The sequence below is a fragment of the Galeopterus variegatus genome, unplaced genomic scaffold (assembly GCF_000696425.1).
Source record: "Galeopterus variegatus unplaced genomic scaffold, G_variegatus-3.0.2 Scaffold688, whole genome shotgun sequence".
Lineage (NCBI taxonomy): Eukaryota > Metazoa > Chordata > Mammalia > Dermoptera > Cynocephalidae > Galeopterus > Galeopterus variegatus.
Genome location: NW_007726799.1, coordinates 105,726 through 124,663, shown reverse-complemented (window position 1 = coordinate 124,663; position 18,938 = coordinate 105,726). Strand labels below are relative to the sequence as shown.

Genomic DNA, 18,938 nt, shown 5'->3' with positions numbered 1-18,938 from the left:
CCCCCCCCCCCACCCACCCCCCCACACAAAAAAAAAAAAAAAAAAAAAAAAAAAAAAAAAAAAAAAAACCCACCCAAAAAAACACAAAAAAAAGGGGGGGGGGGGGGGGGAGAAGATATAACAACTACAATTTTTTGAAGTTGTTACAACAAGCAAACGGAAAGGACATTGTTGGGTGGGAGGGGGGAGAGGGAGGAGGGAGGGAGGTTTCAGTGATGGGCCATAATAATCAACTACATTGTATATCGACAAAATAAAAATTTAAAGGAAAAAATAATTTTATTTTGAAGTGTTTATTCAAATTATTGAATTAGTTAAGGGTAATATTAAAAAATTTTATTATTATTATTATTTTTTTTAAAGATGACCGGTAAGGGGATCTTAACCCTTGGTTTGGTGTTGTCAGCACCACGCTTAGCCAGTGAGCGAACTGGCCATCCCTATATAGGGATCCGAACCCATGACCTTGGTGTTATCTGCACCGCACTCTCCCGAGTGAGCCACGGGCCGGCCCTTTTTAAAAAATTATTTTAATTTATCAATATACAATATAATTGGTTTTCATGTCCCTTTATCAATTCCTCCTTTTTTCTCCCTCCCTCTCCCCCCATCAATATCATATCAGTTCACTTGTCTTAACAAGATCAAGGAATTGTTGTGATTGTTGTTGGATAAGTTTTTTGATGAATCAACTATCAACTCAAACTAGATAGGTTTGGACAACAGTGTAACTCATCATCTGAACCCAGAAACAGAACAGATGTAACAGATTTAGGAACATTTCTTGGTAAATCCCTAATGGAGATAGGCACATTTGGACAGAAAAAAGACTTCATGTGCTTCCTGGCACACACATGTGTCTTCCATAGTGGGTTGTGTGAATGTGAGTGCGTGTCTCTCCAGGCCCTGGCTGTAGGATGAGAACTCCCCTGGTCCTTAACTGCTGTCCTGCTTCCCCTTGTTTTGCCAGAACCGGAGGAAGAGATCATTGCCGAGGACTATGATGATGATCCCGTGGACTATGAGGCCACCCGGTTGGAGGGCCTTCCACCAAGCTGGTACAAGGTGTTTGACCCTTCCTGGTGAGCCTGGGGACCTGGGGCGGGGAGCTGACTTCTGACTTTGCCCTTCCTGTGTTGTTCCTAGCCATGGGGTATGGGGACACAGGAGGAGAGATCTGGGGGTCCTCCCTGTGGGGTACTGACATGGGGCAAGTATAGGCAGAGACTGCGGAGACGAGTTGCGGACACAAGGAGAGGACATATGTGCTGACACTCCTTCCCTCCCACTGCCCCACAGTGGGCTCCCTTACTACTGGAATGTAGACACAGACGTCGTGTCCTGGCTCTCCCCACATGACCCCAACTCCGTCGTTACCAAATCTGCCAAGAAGCTCAGGACCAGTAATGCAGGTGAGTTGGCAGATCCACGGGTGCCTCAAGGGATTCTAGCAGTTCTCAGAGAGGGGCCAAGTAAGTTACAGTGGATCGAGGAGGGGCAGGTGAGACCAGGCAGGCCCAGCCCTAGGCAAAGAAGGTTGTTGAAGGCAGAGGCTGCTGGGTCCTGGGGTGGGAGGAGAAGGTCACTTCAAGACTTTCGTGTCCCCAGATGCTGAGGAGAAGTTGGACCGAGGCCATGAGAAATCGGACCGGGGCCATGACAAGTCTGACCGGGGCCATGACAAGTCTGACAGAGATCGAGAGCGTGGCTATGACAAGATGGACAGAGAGAGAGAGCGGGACAGGGAACGGGATCGGGACCGTGGGTATGACAAGGCAGACCGAGAAGAGGGCAAAGAACGACGCCACCATCGACGGGAGGAGCTGGCTCCCTACCCCAAGAGCAAGAAGGGTAAGCCAGGCAAGTGCCAGGGCGTACAGTGTAAGGAAGCCCTCCCTGGGGCATGTGCCTGGGTTGGGAGAAGGGTGCTGCAGTCCATTGCTACGCAGGCTCCATTTCTTCCTGGGATGGGCCAGTGGTCAGGGGCTCCTTGTGCCTCCATTGAAGACCTCACCCTGCCGCCTATTTCCATAGTGGCAAGCCGAAAGGATGAAGAGTTAGACCCCATGGATCCCAGCTCATACTCCGATGCGCCCCGGTAAGTGACAAGCCCTCGTGAGCCCTTCTTTTTCCTTATGATGCTCACTCTGCTGGTGAACGCCATCCCTCTCCTCTTCACTGTCTCATTTCCCCATTCCCATCCCCTGACTCTCTACTCTCTGTCACACCCAGGGGCACATGGTCAACAGGACTCCCCAAGCGGAATGAGGCCAAAACGGGGGCTGACACAACAGCAGCTGGGCCCCTCTTCCAGCAGCGTCCATACCCGTCCCCAGGGGCTGTGCTCCGGGCCAATGCCGAGGCCTCCCGAACCAAGCAGCAAGACTGAACCTTCGCTCTCCCAAGTACCCCAAGGGTTTTTAATAAAAGGCTTTCTGTGTATCATGTCCATGGGGACTCCGTGCTTCCTTCACTCGCTCTTTCGAGGCTTCCCAACCCAAGCCAGCAAGATGCAAAACATATTTTATTTGTAAAAACTCACCTAAGAAATAGCATGGGGTGGCAGGGGCTGAGGGCTAAGGTGGTTCTTTACCAGAGAGAGCTTACTCGTGTCAGACCTGCATGGGGGTGGAGGTGGTGGGGAGTTCAGTGTCTACCTCACCCTACCCCTAATACTGATTAGTTTGGTCCCAGCTGGGCCAGGGCAAGAAGGGAGAACGAGGCCAGGGCAACGTCTTCAATCCCAGCAGCTAGGAACCCTTCACCTTGGTGAGCAACCTGTGGTGGGAATGGAGAGGAAAGAAAAACACAGAAAGCTGGGCTGGCAGGCAGGTTTCCTGAGCAAGCGAGGCGGCAGTAATGAGGCTGGTAGTCCTGGGGTTAGTAATAGTGCCTATGCATAGAGAGCAGGTGCCCGGGGTCAGAAAGCTACACGTGGACTAAATAAATACAACATCTTTATTTGGCATTGAGTATCCTGACATTTGTTCTTTACAGTTCCTTAGAAAACAAACCAAAAAAATCATAACAAATTAATCAAAAATAAAGACCCAATGGCCCTATTTACATATAGCACAGCCCAGGCGCGCACACACACACACACAGGGATACAGTTAAGGGGTTAATAAGCTTTGGGGAGTGCAGGGGGCAGGTTCCACATTTCACCAATTCTAAGACACACCCCCTCCCCCACACAAGAAGTAAGGGTTTCTCATACAGCCAATGGGGTATCAAGAGTGTGATTGGCAGCTTTATTTTTCCTTTCTATATGTCTTGGAAAATAAACCTGCATCTGGTAACTGATAGTGCCTTAATTCAATGAGATTCAGCCACTTCAAAGATCTCCCCTCCCCACTTTTCCCACACCCTGGATCATTAATGATCTGATTACACCATGAATCCCCAAACCACTAAACAAATGGCCCCTACTGCACCCTTCCCCCAGACAGGCTGATGTAAAAATTTCAGCTCTCGCCCCTTCCTCTCTCCTTGGGCACTTGCAAGAGGCCCATCTTCAAGAGTCTTGGTGTCAGGGAAGCTGCCCTAACACCACACAGAAGATTGAACTGCTACCATGACCCAGTGTACCGTGAGGGAGGAGAGAATGCCTCAAACTATGGGCAACTGAACCCCACAGTAGGCATCCATCATCACTGAAGAGCTGCAGGATTTTTGTCCAGTTTGTCCTTATGAAGGTGGAGGGACTGCTGGAAGGGACTCTCCCAGACAGGAGAGACAAGACAACTCCAGCAGGGGAGTGGAGGTGGGGGCAGACAAAAAAAGGTCTTGAATAACAATACCCCCAACCCTGACCCCAAAGAGATTAGATTGGGGCACAGCAGGCAGCTCTAAAACCCCCCCAGGAAGGGTTCACGTGACACCTGGCCTGATTCCCATGCCCTTCCAGCAGTCTCAATGACCCAGGAGAAAAGACCATCTTCCAACCCCAGAGGAGCCAGGCCCCAGCGGCAACTTGGGTTCTGCTGATGCCCAACACCCTCCACCCCAGTCCCCCTCCCCGTCTCCCCCACTGCCACCAGCCCTCACTTCACCAGCACTGACTTTGGCAGAAAGGGCTCCGTGACCAGGTCTCTGTGATGGGAAGACAGCTGAGGTGGAGGTGGCTGCCCTGCAGGCTGCTGGTGAATGCAGGGCCCGGAGGCGGAGGCAGAGGAAGAAGCTATGGCTTTGGCTGCACCTCGGGGAAGGCTGTAGAGGTAGACGGCAGCAATGACGAGCCCAGCACCAAGGGCAAATAATGGGTCCACGTGGAAGCCAAAGAGGCGAATGGAGGCAACAGTGGACAGCACAATGGACAGGGAGGTGGCGAAGCCCTTGAGGATGTTGTCGGCGTACTTGACAACGACAGCCACTAGTAGCCCACCAAAGGCCTGGTTGAGCACTACACCCCAGACAGCAGGAGTGTACCCAAAAAAAAAGCCACGGTGGGCCACAGCAGAGCCCTCAGCCCACCAGAGCCCCACCAGGCCCAGTGCTGTGCCAAAGAGGCCCAGCTGCAGGTTGCGTAGCCACACGGAGCCCGAGCTGCCTTTGAGGATCTTCTCAAAGTAGACACCTGCGAAGCCTGAGGAGAGACAGGAGGCCACAACAGCTGCTAGGCCTGCTCCGGGGTTCTGGTCCAGGGGCCGTGGGCCTCCCCCACCGGCTTGCTGGGCCTGGACAATTGCGACGCCAGTGAAGAGGAGCAGCAGGGAGGCCCACTGCAGCCGGGAAAGGCTGCGGTTCAGCATGAGCACGGAGAACAGTGCTGTGGTCAGGATCTTCAGCTGGTACGTCACCTGTGAGTGGCATGTGGAAGGCACTGAGGGCTGACCCCAACCCCCAACAGGTGCATGTGGGGGACAGCACCCACTGTGGGCCCCCAGGCACCATGGAGGGACAGGTTGGGTAGATGACAATAACAACCACAAAACTGGCCAGCCACTGGCCATTGGCTGAGTTGCAGCTAACTAGTTCTGAGGTCCCTCTCAGAAAGTGCACAGAAGGATGGCTGTGCCAGGACATCTCAGCCCACATCCAAGTCCACATCCCAATCCCACTTCCTGGCTGTGTGAACAGGGACAAGGCACTTGCTCTGAGTCCTGCCATCATCATCTGTAAAATACTGCTACTGTACGTAAAATGCCTTGCAGTAGATAATGAATAATCGGTAGGCTTTGTGATGAGGCAGGTATTCATACAGATGAATCAACCACAACAACAATGTCGGCAAATATTTATATCGAGCTTACTATGTGCCATATGTTCTGGTATGGGTCTAGGTACTTTACCTGAATTAGTTCATTTAATCCTCACAACCATCACATGAAATGGGCACCATCGTAATACCCAATTTAAAAATGAGAAAACTGGGCCAGCCCGGTGGCGCACTGCTACAGTGCACCGCTTGGGAGTGCGGTGGCGCTCCCACCGAGGGTTCGGATCCCACATACAGACCGGTTCCCGCTCACTGGCTACTGCTACAGTGCACCGCTTGGGAGTGCGGTGGCGCTCCCACCGAGGGTTCGGATCCCACATACAGACCGGTTCCCGCTCACTGGCTGAGCGAGGTGCGGGCGCGACACCGAGGGTTGCGATCCATTGCCGGACACGAAAAAAGACAAAAAGGAAAAAAAAAAAAAAAAAAAGAGAAAACTAAGGAACAGAGAAGTTAGGTGACTTGCCTCAAAATCACACAGCTGGAAAGTAACAGAGCTGAGATTTGAACGACGCAGCCTGGCCCCAGAATCCAGGCTCTTTAACCATTTCACAAGGCTGCCCATGAATAACCTAAAGTTTATGTATCTCCAACCAAGGGCTCCTCACAGATTTTATTTCTTTCAATCATCCCAGCATCCCAGCAGGCAGGTATTACTGTCTCCATGCCCAGTTTTCACAGATGAGAAAACCGAGGTTGAGGAAGTTCCAAGGACATTCCAAAGGTGACAGCCCCTGCTCTCTCCAGCTCTCCCCCCATCCTAAATCCCCTAACCAGCCAGTTCCCCTGGGGCCACGATGGGCTTGGTGCTCACCTGAAAAGTGGCAGCTGGCAGGTTGGAGATGGCAACATACTGGAGGTTATTCTGCAAGGTATAAATGAGAGAGGGCACTGCAAGCTTGAGCGTGTCTACATACTGCACCAGGACAGCCTCATGGAGGAAGAGAACCAGGTGCTTCACGTTACCTAGGTGGGAGGAGGAGAGCCCTTTTTAGCACTGACTACCAAAGACAGGAGTCCCCTGAAGGCTGGGACTAGGCCTGGTCCTGTCTCCCTGGGGGTGGAAAGGAGGTCTGTGCTCTCAGTTTTCCCTACAGTGCAACCATGTCTCTAGTAGGCCTTTCTGATATTCAGTTTAATGGCTGCAAAAGAATCATCCATAACACTGTGTCTGCTAATCACAGACCACATTTCACTCATCTTAGAGCTTACCTCCCTGGCACAGAGTGCCATTCAAGGCACGCACTCAATGCATGTTTGTACAATGAAATAATCATCATTAACTAGATGCTTATGAAGTAGAAGCCCTAGGAGTGTAGGTGGAAGGCTGTCTCCCACACAGAGGGGAAGTTTTAGCTCAGACTTTTAGACTTATCCTAGCTCCTTACTGGCCTGTGAGCCGCCTAAGGGCAGGGGCCGTCTCCCACTCAACCGCATCTTTCTGTCAGCCCTGGACATAGCAAGGAGTTGCCTCTGCCACATGGATGAAGGCAGGCTTGGCTGTGAAGCAGAAGACCAGTTGAGATCTGCCCCAATGAATACATGAGAATCATTTCCTATGCCATAAGGCCTTTGAAAAGCTCACCCCACTTTTTTGCCATTCATCTTTTAAGTCTTAGCTGAATGTCACTCCTCAGAGAAAATCCCCACAACTACTACACAAGTTATCCCAGGAATTACTGCTGATGCTTACTTACAAAACTCTGTCCTTGTCCTTCATGGCACTAATCTCAGGAGTAATTACTGTTTCTAACCTCTTAATTTTCCAGGTGTTAGAAAGGTAACATGGTTTATATGCCACAGATTACATAACAAACCCCACATAGATGGAGCTGCCTACCATAATCAAGCATATTCCTATTTCTGAGGTGAATTGTGTGAATATTCACACCCAGTGGGAAAAATAAAAAACACAAATATACAAAGAGCCCCACATCAGTCAGGCCAGGTTTTACCACCAAACTAATTCAGGGAAAAAATGGGGGGTGGGGAGTGGAGAGGGGAAGGGGTTTGAAGTTATAGATAAGAGATGAAGGCCTGTGATTAAGTCTACAGCTGCCTGCTACTTCCTGTCTCAAATAGCAGCCCTATGAGGGCAAGATGTATGTCTGCGTTGCTAGCACACAGGTTCACTCCTAAATGTCTACAGAATCAATAAAGAAAAGAGCAGATGGGTTCCTAAACGGCTGCCTTCCAGGGACCTGGAATTAATGAGTGAGTAAGAACATTTTCTTCGATGTAAATACCTAGGGCAAAGCTGCATAATTCACCTCTACCCTTTACATATGCAAGGCCTTTACAGAGAAAAACTGGGCAATATTTCAAAGTTGAAAGCCTGAATTCAGTTAGATGTTTAAATTAGTAGATAAACCCAACTCCCAACTTTTAGGAAATACAGAGGACAGAAGAACATGTTAAATGACACCACAGAGAGGCAGTCAGCAACACCTAGACTGGCCAAAGTCTACAACACAAATGACCTTAATTTCTTCAACAAACTAATTGCAAAGAGAAAAAAAAAAAGTTAAAGGGGAACCTAGAGATAAACAGATTTAGAAGACATCAACCAATTACAAAACACTGACCATACACAATTTTTAAAAAAATTTTTTATGACATTTAAGAAATCATTATATCAGATCCCGCCATACAAACCTGTTGCCAAAAAAAAAAAAAGAAAAATCATTATAAAATTATAAATTTGAATGCTAACTAGATATTTGTTTTAATTTTTGAATCGTTAATTTTTTGATGTATGATTCTTAGGTATTGTACTTGTTTTTTAAAAATGTAACAAAAATATTTATTCAAGATAATACGGGGGGATTTACTTTAAAATATTAAGAGGGGAAGTACACAGGCAAACACAGATTGGCAGTGCGCAGACAATCATCAATGATGTTTAATGGCAGAGTGGCCATGAGTTGATAATTGCTGAATCTGGGGGATGGGTACATGGATATTTTACTCTTTTATTATTCTCTCCAATTTTGTGTATGTTTGAAATTCTCCACAATAAATAGTTAAAGAAAAATAAATAAATCACCATGTAAGAGTCCCCTGCTACCTTATGGGCATAGACTATCCCACTCTTACAGTTCACACAGGCCAACTCCTCGGGTGTCAGGGGTACAAAAGTGTAGATCCAGCTTCTCATAGCTGGAGGGAGAGAGAAGCTTAGCTGCACTTACATACTCCCCAGGCAGGCTCACAGACACAGAGAAATTCCCCCAGCAAATCCTCCATGTGAGTACACACACATGCGGAGTCCCATCTGCCAACACTCCCTGTGCAGCCTCCCTCCCTGGCTCATACCCCTCTTCTGTGCGAACAGCAGCAGCAGGCAGGTGAGACCTTTGAGCACTTCCGCCATGACCACAGCAGTGGTGGCAAAGAAGCGGTCCCCAGGCAGTGTGCGGGCGTAGCGGATGCTGAGGATGAGGGAGGCATTCTGGACCACCAACACAGCTAGGGATATGTACTTGAGGCGCCGGTGAGCTGTGGGGAATGGAAAGGGCAAGGCGGAAGGAGGGGGTCAGAAGCTGCTGGGGCACAGACACACTAACACCCACCCTTTCCCCTTTCTCAATCAGGATCCTCCTAGCCACTGCCACATCTTCCCTCTGCCTGCCTGTCCTGACCCAATGAGGGTCCAGCCCCTACCTGCTTCCACTGCCTCAGATACTGGCAGGAAGAGCCAGAAAAGAAGTGTGCCTCGCCCTGTCCAGCTCATACCTGGAATCCTTCCTGAGGTGTCAGGAAATGGCTAGGGCAGGCTCTGGACACTCACCTCAGCTCCAGAAGCAACTCTTCCCCAGACAGAATACCAACTACACTTTGAGTGCTTATTGCGTGCCTATCACTGGGCTAATGGATTTATATGGATTACCTCAATGGACTCATATCACTCTGATCTCTGAAGGAACTAGGATTCCATTTTATGGGTGAGCAAACTGAGGAATTATATGAAATGATGCTCCTATGTAACAAGGGACTGTCCCATGTAAAGATTAATACCCCAATAAGGGAATGAGACCATTGTATAAGGTATGTCCAACCCCTAAGGAATGATCTTTCTCCCATCTAATGACTCAATTCCCTCATACTCACAACGGTCTACATCCCATATGGAATGATCCTCCCCACACTCAAAATGGTCTCTCCAACCCTCCTTCTTATGACAACTGATTCCTCCTGACCCAGAATGGTCTAACAAATACAAGAAATGATTCCCCCATTGTCCCAGAGACTAAACCCCATATAATGAGTGGTTACCCCATCAAGAATGGTCTGGTTCCCTCAACCATATAAGGAAGTATTTCCCTATACTCCACATGGTCCGTCCTCCACCACCGCCCTCCCCCCCATTATTCCTTGTTCCACCCACATTCACAAGAACTCTCTGCTATAAGGAAGGATCCGGCACCCTCAAAAACGTTCTTTCTCCACCATGCAAGGTCAGACCTTCCCACCTCAACATACAATGAACTGTTCCTCCATTAGGAAGAGACCCCGCGCCCGAACGGTCTTCTCCCCATATAATGGATATCTCCATCCTCAAAATGGACCCTTTCTGGTCATATAAGGAAGGACCACCCCACCCTAACTCAAAATAGTCCCTGTTATATTAAGGAAGGAATCACCACCCTCAGAATAGTCTCTCCCCCTATAAGAAAGAACTCCCACACCCTCAGGATGGTCTCTCCCTTACATAAGGAATGGCCCCCCACACACTCAGAATGGTCTCGGTGGTCATAGCCTCCCCAAAAGGAAATACTACACACGCAGAATAGTCTCTACTCTCCATACTCCCCAAACACCCTCAGAATGATCTCTTCCCTGCCCCCAACACACTGACATGAAACGGAGGGAAGGAGGTCCGTTTCGTCGTCCTCTCCCCTCCACACACACACGAGTCGGCCCACACGGGATGCTCCCTCTCACTTCAGTGAGGAACCTTCCCGAACCCCAGCAACCCCGGTCTCCGCACCACCGCCGACTGCTCGGCCACGGCCCGCCTCACCCGCACTCGCGGCCCCAGGGTCCAACGCCCCCGCGGAGACCGCCCCTTGCCCTGCCGCCGCGGTGGAACCTCCAGCTCCAACCGCTGCCATGTTGGCATCTGCCCGGCCAGGCCCCTCGGTAACAGCAGCCCACTTCCGTGTCCGTCACTTCCGCTTCCGGGACTCCGGGGTGGGGGCGGGGCACGTGCCGGGCTGACCAGAGCTGTGGCTTTTCTCTTCTACACTTAGAGGCTCAATCTTAAGATAATGTCTTCGGGATTTCCAAGTTCTGTCGGACCGGGAGACGGGGGACGCGGTCAACCCGGCCTCCCACCGTCTGTGCAGAGCCTCATCGGACCATTCCTGTTACTAGACCCGCCTTCGTCTTTCCGTTCGTCCGCCTCATTGACCCCGCTTTCTATATCACCCGCCCATTCTGTCTCCCGGTCTCATTGGTTCGTCTACCCCTCTTCCATCTCAGCTCTTTATTGGCACCTTCTTAAGTTAAGATGGCACCGCCCTTTCTGCATCAGAAACTTCTAGGTTCTTCTTGGTTGGACTTAAGTTCTTCTTTGTCCTCTGCCAGCGAGGCCTCGGCCCCTGGAGAGCCCACGGGCATCTAGGCGGGACGGGAGACTTCGAAGGGGCGGGGCAGGTGAGGGGTACTGGGTGAAGCAGCACGTGGGGACGGGTGAGGGTCAGGCAAGTAAGCCAGCAGAGAAAAGCCGCCAAGGATATACAAGTGAAAAGGCAAAGTTAAGTTAGACTGAGAGAAGGGAGACCAACTGAGTCACCATTGAGGATAGAAAAGAAATGAGAAGGGGCAGGTGTGAGGCTCACAGGTTAGCTAGCATTTGAAAACAGCATGAGAGGGGACAAGTGAAACCAAGACAGAATAGGGCAGGGCAGGTAAGTCAAGAGTTGGAGAGATGAGAGGGATGAGCATCAAAGGGGAAGACAAGGGAGAGGTTAAAAGGTAAGGGACAAGACACCCTGGACATAATTAAAAAATGAGAACACCAAGGCCCAGGGTTCAATCTCTGTACCGGCCAGCCGCCAAAAGCAAAACAACAAAAAACTAGGAAGATTCCAGTCAACACTCAACTCTGCCCCACCCCCATCAGTGCCCTGAAAGGGCTTTTCTTCAACAGGAAAGGGATTTCTTCCCTCCCCTAATGTTGGGGGAAGGTAGTTTTTTTCTGCCTTTGAGTTGGCCATTTTTGATTGGGGATGTGTCCTAAACATCTTCAATGTCTACGATATATCCAACAGAACCCTTCTGTACATACCAGGCTCTACATAAGAGCTGGGGCAGGGGGGTGGGGGGTGGGGTGGAAGGAAGAATCAACAGTTTTTTGTGTGGTCCAGCGTAAATGAATCCATTAAAGCTCTTAAGGATGCCGCCGTAAGACTGAGGCTTCCTGTGGGCAAAGGAGAGGTCCAGCCCATCTCCCTCTTGGCACAAATGCCTCGCATCTACAAATGGCTAGTCGCTTCTGATTCTATTACTTTTATTAAATGGTAGGTTTCCACACATGGCTTTTTAAATAATCCAAGCGGGTGGAGAAAGGAAAGGAGGGCACACTTGGCATTCCCTTCCTCCCAATACATATCTAATTACATTTTAGCAATTGGACAATTTTGGCTCAGGAGGAGGCAGCAAGAATCTGCAAAAGTTGGAGAGGGGGGGGCCCCAGGAGAACAAACAGCAAAACTTATTTCCCCCAGCCCATTCCCCCAAAAACCATCCATCCCATCCTAAGTCTCTGGTGGTGGCCGGTGGTGTCCATCTTCCATTCCTTCCCAAATCATGGAAATAAGGTTCTTCTCACCAGAATAAGAGCACTTGGGATTACAGAGTAGGGTCCCCTCACCAAAAAAAAAAAAAAAAAAAGAGCCCTGGGATAACAATAGGGCACTACCTCCTCAGAATAAGCAATCCTGGGCTGAGGTAGGCAAGCAGCTTAACCGAATATGGGACCCTAGGCTAGGGGAAAGCGTCCCTTCGCTAACATAAGAGCTGCTGGGGTACTGGAAGAAAAGCACCCTTGCCCAAGTAAGAGCATTTAAACTAAGTGTGTGTGGTGGTAGTAGGAGGTGCCAGTGTAAGTGTGTGTGGTGGTAGTAGGAGGTGCCAGTGTAAGTGTGTGTGGTGGTAGTAGGAGGTGCCAGTGTAGGGGTTACAAGTGATCAGAATAAAGGTCCTGGGGCTCAAAATCTAAGTAACTTTAACCAAACAAACACCATTAACAAAATGAGAAACAAGGAAGTCCCCCCTCCAGAATAAGGGACCACAGGTTCTAGGAGGAAGGCTCCTTCACAAGATTGGGACGGGGACTGGGCAGACTTGGCTTATGTCTTCTGACCCCTCATCCCTAATCCCTGACCTTAGTAATACTGGATTTTTAATAACCTGTAAAACCAGGTCAACAGACGTCCATCTAACCTTGTGGCATGGCCATGGGATGGCTATTCTGACCAGTGGGGGCCTGGCCAGGCCTAGGGGAGCAGGGACCAGGCCAACGGGGTGGGGCCTCCTTTGGGGGGGTTGGGGGGCTCATCCTTGGCTGGTGTTTGCATCCAGGGGTCCAGCAGGATCTCCTCCAGTGAGGGTCGGGAAGAGGGTTTGGAGGCCAGGCACCGGCGGATTAGGGCACAGCAGTCTGTGGGTCAAGAAGCACAAGGGAGATTAGCAGTCAGTAGTAGGTACCAGTCTCTGGGAGGGATGGAGTCTGCAGGCTGGGGTCTGTGAAGGCCTCACCTGGGGAGACATGGGCAGGAAAGTGGAGCTCAGCCTCCAGAATCTCCTGGTCCCTCTCGAAGGGAATGTCCCCACACACCATGTCATAGAGGAGGATACCCAGTGACCAGACAGTGGCTGGGAGAGCATGGTACTGGTGCTGAGAGATCCACTCCGGGGGGCTGTACACCCTTGTCCCTGCATGCAAGCCAGGGGTTAGACCACTCTCTGATGATGCCCTTCTCCCACCCCACACTCCCCAGGAAGCATAATCCCCTCACCATAATTAAGAGCACTGATTATAAGAGCAGGGTCCCTTCACTAGAACAGTTGCTCTTTAAATATAATAGCAGAGTCCCCTCAACAGAAAGAAAGCACTTAAAAGTAACAGTAGGATTCCCTTACCAGAAAAAGAACACTCAGGATAATAAGAGAATCCCCTTAAAAGAATAAGAACCCAGAACAAAGTTAGAGCACTATCAGAAGATGGACTTTATCATAGGGCAAGGCCAGAGAATCCCCAGTTTATTAGAAATCAAGAACCTTAAATGGGCAATATAAGTCAAGGGTTATAGGACACCCCACCACTGGAGGTCAAAGGTCATAGGGCCATAAAGATAAAAGGTAAAGGGAAGCCTTACCATCAAAGTCAGTGTAAGGTTCATCATGAAGCAGGGCACCTGAACCAAAATCAATGAGTTTGGCACAGCCCCGGCAGAGGTCTATCAGGATGTTCTCATCCTTGATGTCACGATGGACAACTCCACGGGCATGGCAGTGCTGGACAGCTGCCACCACCTGGGCAAATAAGCAGCGGCTTTGGTCTTCACCCAGCGGGCCCTTCTCTGTGATGTAGTCAAAGAGATCCTGGGCAGGCAAAGGCCTCTCAAGAACCAGCATGAAGCCCTCTGGTGTCTCAAACCAGTCAAGCAGGCGGATTACACCACGGTGCCCACCACCGGCACCCACCTTCCATAGCAGTGCCACTTCGAGTGGGCACATGACTGAATCTGACTGGGGGTGAAAGTGGGGTGGAAAGCAAGGAGAGAAAAAGAGAAGGCAGACGTCAGGCCAGCGGCTCTGATGCCAACTTCTCACCTAAGCTCAAATCATAGTCCCTTGGCCTCCCAACTCTGTGGCCTTGAGCAACCCACTTCCCTTCCTGGGCCTCAGTTTCCTTGTCTTAAGAGCTCAAACTCACACAGCCACTGGGAGGGTGAACAGAACAAAGAGCCTACACACATCTGGCATGTAGTAGGAGCTCAGTAAATATTTGAATGAATGAAAATGGTTCTTAACGAGAGGCCTTCAAAAGAAGAAGCACTATCATATAACACAGTTGTCCCTGGGTATCCATGGGGGATGGGTTCCAGGACCTCCTGTGGATACCAAAATCTGCAGATGCTCAAACCCTTGATGTAAAATGGCACAGTCATATAACCTATGCACATTTTCCTGTATATTTTACATCATGTTAAGATTACTTATAATACCTAATACAATGTAAATGTTATGTAAATACTTGTTATACTATATTGTTTAGGGAATCAGGACAAGAAAAAAAGGTCTATTCATGTTCAGTACAGACACAATTTAAAAAAATTTTCGATCCACAGTTAGTTGAATCCATGGATGCAGAATCCATGGATATGGAGGGCCGACTGTATTTCATCTGTTTTGTTCACTGTTATGTCTAAATCTAGATTAGAATAGTACTTTTCACACTGTAGATGCTCAATAAATGTTTGTTAAACAAACGAAAGCACTTTATAGCACAAGGCCTGATATGGAGTTGGCACTCAATAAATACTATTATTGTGTAATGGTTTTTCTGTTTTGTTCACTGACATATCTATAGCACTAGAACAGTGCCTGGTAACAGGGTAGGGCTCAATAAATATTTGTTAAATAGGTGAAAGCAATTAGTAGAAAAGGACTGAGCACAAAATGAGCTCTCAGTAAATATTACGGAATATTTTGCCAAGTGCCTAGAATTGTGCCTGGCATATAGTAGATGCTCATTTGTAAAGTGATTAATAAAATTTACCCTCTAGAAATGTTAAAAAAAAAAAAAAGATGAAAGTGATTAGTTGCAAAGGACCGGGCACAAAGTAAGAACTGTGTTATCATGTGATATTTTGTCACTGTCACCAAGCAACTAGGATCGCTTAATAAAAGGCAAAAACGTTACTGGCGACAAAAACCCCACCGTCCCCCGTAAGCCTTGTGCTGGCACACTGACCGCCACAAGCAGCCTTCCTGCCTAAAGAGCCCTCTCCTGGCCAGGCCGCTGACTCGCACAGCCGCAGACAGGTTTTCTCATAGTGATGCAAATTCTACTAACGCGCAGGCGCACCCTCTCGGCGGCCCACGGCCTGCGCAGGCGCAGTCTCCCAAGAGCCGCCAGGGGGCGCTCCAGCCTCTACAGCTTGCTCAGACCCGCCCTGATGCCCGTTAGCACTCTAAAGGCAGGAGAGAAACAGCCACCATCACCATAGCAACCAGTGACCTCTGCCCCTCTCTCCACACCAGTATGCAAGCACTGTTTGGAAGGAGGATAAGAAAGGAGAGTTGGAGGGGAGAATCCACGAGTCCACGGTTCTAAGGGAATTGCGGTGAATCAGAACTGTAGGTCACCCCAAGGGAGTAAACATGGGCTGGTAGGAGTGTTCTCACCGTTACAGGGCCCAGAGAGTCATACATATATGCCCTAGAAAAAGCAAGAGAGTGAGTTCATCGTCAGTGATTGAGTAGACAGGTCAGGAAGGATTCCAAAGATACTCACCAAGGGAGACCAGCCCAGCACACGATTCCGGGGGACCACTTTGATGGCCACCTGGTGAAGAGGGCCAAGTAAGGGGGCCAGCAGGTGACTCCTAGACCATTCCCAGTCTAGGCCCTTTGCCCACCTCCAGTGCCCCTCCATCGACCGTGGCACCCTAGTCTTTCGGGTCCCCGACCACACCGCACCACAACTCATAATGAGCCAGGGCTTCTCCCCTACCCTCCAAGTCCCCAGAACCAAGTTCATTTCTCCCACCAACCTTAGCCCTGGGCTCTCCCTTCCCAGGCATCAGGAACCCTCATTCCAGGTCCTGAGCTCTAAATTACCTGACATCCCAAGCCCTTCATCTTCCCATCCAGCTCCAGGATACCCCAACTCTGTACCGGGGTCCTGGTCCTCACAACTCCACACTAGCCACCTACCTCCCAAATCCCCCAAATCTCACATCTAGGTCCCCACCTTACCACACATACACACATCCCCTGGATCCTGGGGATCTAGAGTCCTCATAACCCCCAATCCCCAGTCTAACTCCCTGGACTTCCAGAATCCCTGCCCTGAATCCCACATACCCACCTGGGCCGACACACACACACACTGGGACACCCCCAGCAACCTGAATCCTGGTCCTCATGACCCTACTACACATACTGCAGGCTCACTCCCCGGTCAATCAGCATCTCAGACCCAGGACCCCCGCGCCCAACCCCGTCACACACACCTGACCCTCCCAGGACCCTCGTGGTGGATACCTGGAGTCGGTCTGTGACGCGGTGTCCCGCGAAGACAGTACCAAAGCCCCCCTTACCCAGGAGGGGGCCGAGTTGGTACTCGGCCTCGAATGCTTCTCGATCCTTGCCTCCTACGCAGGCGGAGGCGAGGAAGTCAGGGTGGCGGCTTAGTGAGCCCGGCCGCGACTCCCTCCCTCGCGCCGCCACCCACCATTCCAGTCCATCCCGCCTGTTCGCGGTAGGGGAGGTTGCGCTCACCTGGGGGCGGCGTGGGGGTGACCGGGGGCGCTGGGAGCCCCTGAAGAGGCTTGGTCAACATGGAGGAGGTGCTGCGCAGATTGAGCCCGCTGAATCCGCTGAGTCCGCTGAGCCCGCAGGGCTTAGATGCCCGGGGCAGCGCGGCCGGAGAGCCAGGGCTGGGGGGCGCCAGGGTGAAAGGCAGAGTAACTGGTTGCCCGGAAGCACCCGCAGACAGAGGAGTGTTAAGATTCGCCGCGCGCGCCAGCCCCAACGCTACTGAGCCGGGGCACGCGCCTCCCGGGAGAGTCGCCCTGGGCGATAGCCCCGCCCACCTGGCTTTGATCAATCCGGATGCGGCACCTGCTGTATCCCAGCCAATCGGAGCCAGTCCTTATTTGCATACCACCCTCAACGTTTCAAGTGCCCCTTATGCAAATATACGACCGGTTCTTCCACGGAGGCGGAGCTGCATGCAAATTAAGGGGCGCGAGGTGGGGCGCACAAGAGGAAACCGGTTCTGGGAATCCCTTTGCGGCGACCGTGTTTGTTTTGGTTGTCGCGCGGGGTTTTTAGTGGTGGTGGTGGGGTGTGTTTGTATGTACACTTAAAAAAACTGCGCAGTCTCTTTCCCTAGGAAGTTGGGTGCCGCCTCTGCTGCCCCCTCTGCTGCCCCCTCGAGATTAACGCGGAGATAAGGCCAGGCCGGGTTTCTAAGAATCCGAGCCTGTGGCAATCCAGGATCTTGTGAAGAGTGTTGCTCACCCAGGACCAGAATCCTCCAGGCGACCAGCTACCTTCACCCCGAAACTGAAGCTGGGGCCCTGGGAAAGCCTGTTCAGTCGCCAGGGAAGGGTGACCCTCTGACCACCGCCACAGGGGACATGTTGGTCAAAGGCAGCGTTCCTACACTCGGAGGCGGCCTGCAGGGTGTTTTTGGAGCCCTTAACCTAGACAGACCTGGTTTGACTAAGCCGTGGGCCCAGTCAGCAGGTCTAGAATCTAGAACTGCAAGGGGTGGTTCCTCGGGGGGAAGGGGATAAGGGAATAAGGGGAGCCATAGTGGGGCTGCTCAGGTAAGAGTGAGCGTGGTAGAGGCTGCTAAAGAAGTGGTAAAACACCTTCAGACAGGGCCGGCCCTGTGGCGCACTCGGGAGAGTGCAGCGCTTGGGTACGCAGCAGCGCTCCTGCGGCGGGTTCGGGTCCTATATATGGATGGCCGGCTCGCTCACTGGCTGAGCGTGGTGCGGGCGACACCAATCCAAGGGTTGCAATCCCCTTACCGGTCACGAAAAAGACAAAAAAAAAAAAAAAAAAACCTTCAGACAAAAACCTGTGAAAAATAGCCAGAGAAGGCCCCATGCCCCAGGCAGACAGACATGCACTCCAAGGACACACAGACACATCATGAGAAATACACACAAATTCATGTAAGCTTGTCCTTGGTACACATGCAGACATGCACCATCACACGGATTGACAGTGTCAGAAAAAGTCCCAGAACAACACCCAGAGATACACTATTACAGACACTCCAGAGACTCTTATGGACCTATATCGCCATATGATGACACAGAAACATCCTGTCAGACACACTGATAGCACTTGTCATAGATACACTGGCACCATCAGACACGCACTATCACAGAAAGACTTGTACTGCCCCAGAAATGAGAGGCCCAGAGTCTGTCACAGGAAGACACACAGATGTTCCAAAGGCACACATTCACTGCTTCAAAGGCAAGTGTACTGGTATGGTAGAGACATACAGTGTCAGAAAAACAGACATGAATAGACCTGGTCACAGACACACATACACCATCAGACATGCAGCCTTGTCACTAAGACAAACTGTCCAGAAATAGCTACCCAGAATCTGTCACAGGAATACAAACGGTCATCCACCCCATCAGATAGAAACCACAGATGCACTGTCACAGAGACCCACGCAGACATGCACTTGTCTCAGATACAGACACCAACTGTCAAGAGTCCCACACTCAGTCACCATCTGACACACCTGGAAACAAGCTCTTGTCACACACACAACTGGAAACACCTTGTGAGATGCACATGAAGACTTGGACTTTCCAGTCACACACACCAACCACCACCCAAAATGCAAATACATGTATATTCTCCCTTATTCATCCAACGTTATTAGGGGTCAACTATTGAACTGCCAGGTCCTGGCAGGGATGCAGATATTAAACACACAGATAAG

General features: G+C 50.6%; 3 protein-coding genes across 7 annotated transcripts in view; 1 reads left to right on the top strand and 2 right to left on the bottom strand.

Moving 5' to 3' along the window:
* Window positions 1-2,449, top strand: part of PQBP1 (polyglutamine binding protein 1) — a 5,074-nt gene extending 2,625 nt beyond the window's left edge. For 2 of the 4 annotated variants that reach the window (XM_008571432.1, XM_008571433.1), the window contains 5 exons: window positions 971-1,082; window positions 1,300-1,412; window positions 1,609-1,851; window positions 2,035-2,098; window positions 2,233-2,449. In XM_008571432.1, coding sequence (XP_008569654.1) covers window positions 971-1,082; window positions 1,300-1,412; window positions 1,609-1,851; window positions 2,035-2,098; window positions 2,233-2,389 — 689 coding nt within the window. In that variant the 3' untranslated portion in view covers window positions 2,390-2,449. Of the gene's footprint in view, window positions 1-970; window positions 1,083-1,299; window positions 1,413-1,608; window positions 1,861-2,034; window positions 2,099-2,232 lie in introns of all 4 variants that reach the window. The other 2 variants (XM_008571430.1, XM_008571431.1) reach the window with 1 other exon arrangement.
* Window positions 2,450-2,479: 30 nt separating this feature from the next.
* On the bottom strand, window positions 2,480-10,656 carry SLC35A2 (solute carrier family 35 (UDP-galactose transporter), member A2). 2 transcript variants are annotated; one of them, XM_008571428.1, is made up of 5 exons: window positions 10,242-10,656; window positions 8,534-8,716; window positions 6,033-6,184; window positions 4,063-4,799; window positions 2,480-2,778 (listed from the first exon to the last, which is right to left on the bottom strand). In XM_008571428.1, exons 1-5 carry the CDS (start codon window positions 10,330-10,332, stop codon window positions 2,751-2,753), a joined length of 1,191 nt encoding a protein of 396 aa, XP_008569650.1. In that variant the 5' UTR covers window positions 10,333-10,656; the 3' UTR covers window positions 2,480-2,750. The 2 variants fall into 2 exon arrangements, with proteins under 2 accessions (XP_008569650.1, XP_008569651.1); XM_008571429.1 differs by having other exon boundaries at window positions 2,506-2,778; window positions 4,063-4,209.
* A 1,057-nt stretch (window positions 10,657-11,713) lies between these two features.
* On the bottom strand, window positions 11,714-16,963 carry PIM2 (Pim-2 proto-oncogene, serine/threonine kinase). The gene is made up of 6 exons (XM_008571427.1): window positions 16,736-16,963; window positions 16,499-16,608; window positions 15,747-15,797; window positions 13,603-13,975; window positions 12,983-13,159; window positions 11,714-12,884 (listed from the first exon to the last, which is right to left on the bottom strand). The coding sequence occupies exons 1-6, from the start codon at window positions 16,794-16,796 to the stop codon at window positions 12,721-12,723; spliced, it is 936 nt and encodes a 311-aa protein (XP_008569649.1). The 5' UTR covers window positions 16,797-16,963; the 3' UTR covers window positions 11,714-12,720.
* Between the last annotated feature and the right edge of the window lie 1,975 nt (window positions 16,964-18,938).

What these genes read in the sequence shown, in the direction of transcription:
- SLC35A2 (XM_008571428.1), bottom strand. Translation starts at nt 10,332, where the DNA reads ATGGCAGCGGTTGGAGCTGGAGGTTCCACCGCGGCGGCAGGGCAAGGG. An exon ending in GCTGTTCGCACAGAAGAGGG is followed by an intron (nt 6,185 to 8,533) that starts GTATGAGCCAGG and finishes CCTCCCACCTAG; the next exon opens with GTAACGTGAAGCACCTGGTT. An exon ending in TGCCAGCTGCCACTTTTCAG is followed by an intron (nt 4,800 to 6,032) that starts GTGAGCACCAAG and finishes TGCCACTCACAG; the next exon opens with GTGACGTACCAGCTGAAGAT.
- PIM2 (XM_008571427.1), bottom strand. Translation starts at nt 16,796, where the DNA reads ATGTTGACCAAGCCTCTTCAGGGGCTCCCAGCGCCCCCGGTCACCCCC. An exon ending in ACCTTACACTGACTTTGATG is followed by an intron (nt 13,160 to 13,602) that starts GTAAGGCTTCCC and finishes GCTTGCATGCAG; the next exon opens with GGACAAGGGTGTACAGCCCC. An exon ending in TCCTGCCCATGTCTCCCCAG is followed by an intron (nt 12,885 to 12,982) that starts GTGAGGCCTTCA and finishes CTTGACCCACAG; the next exon opens with ACTGCTGTGCCCTAATCCGC.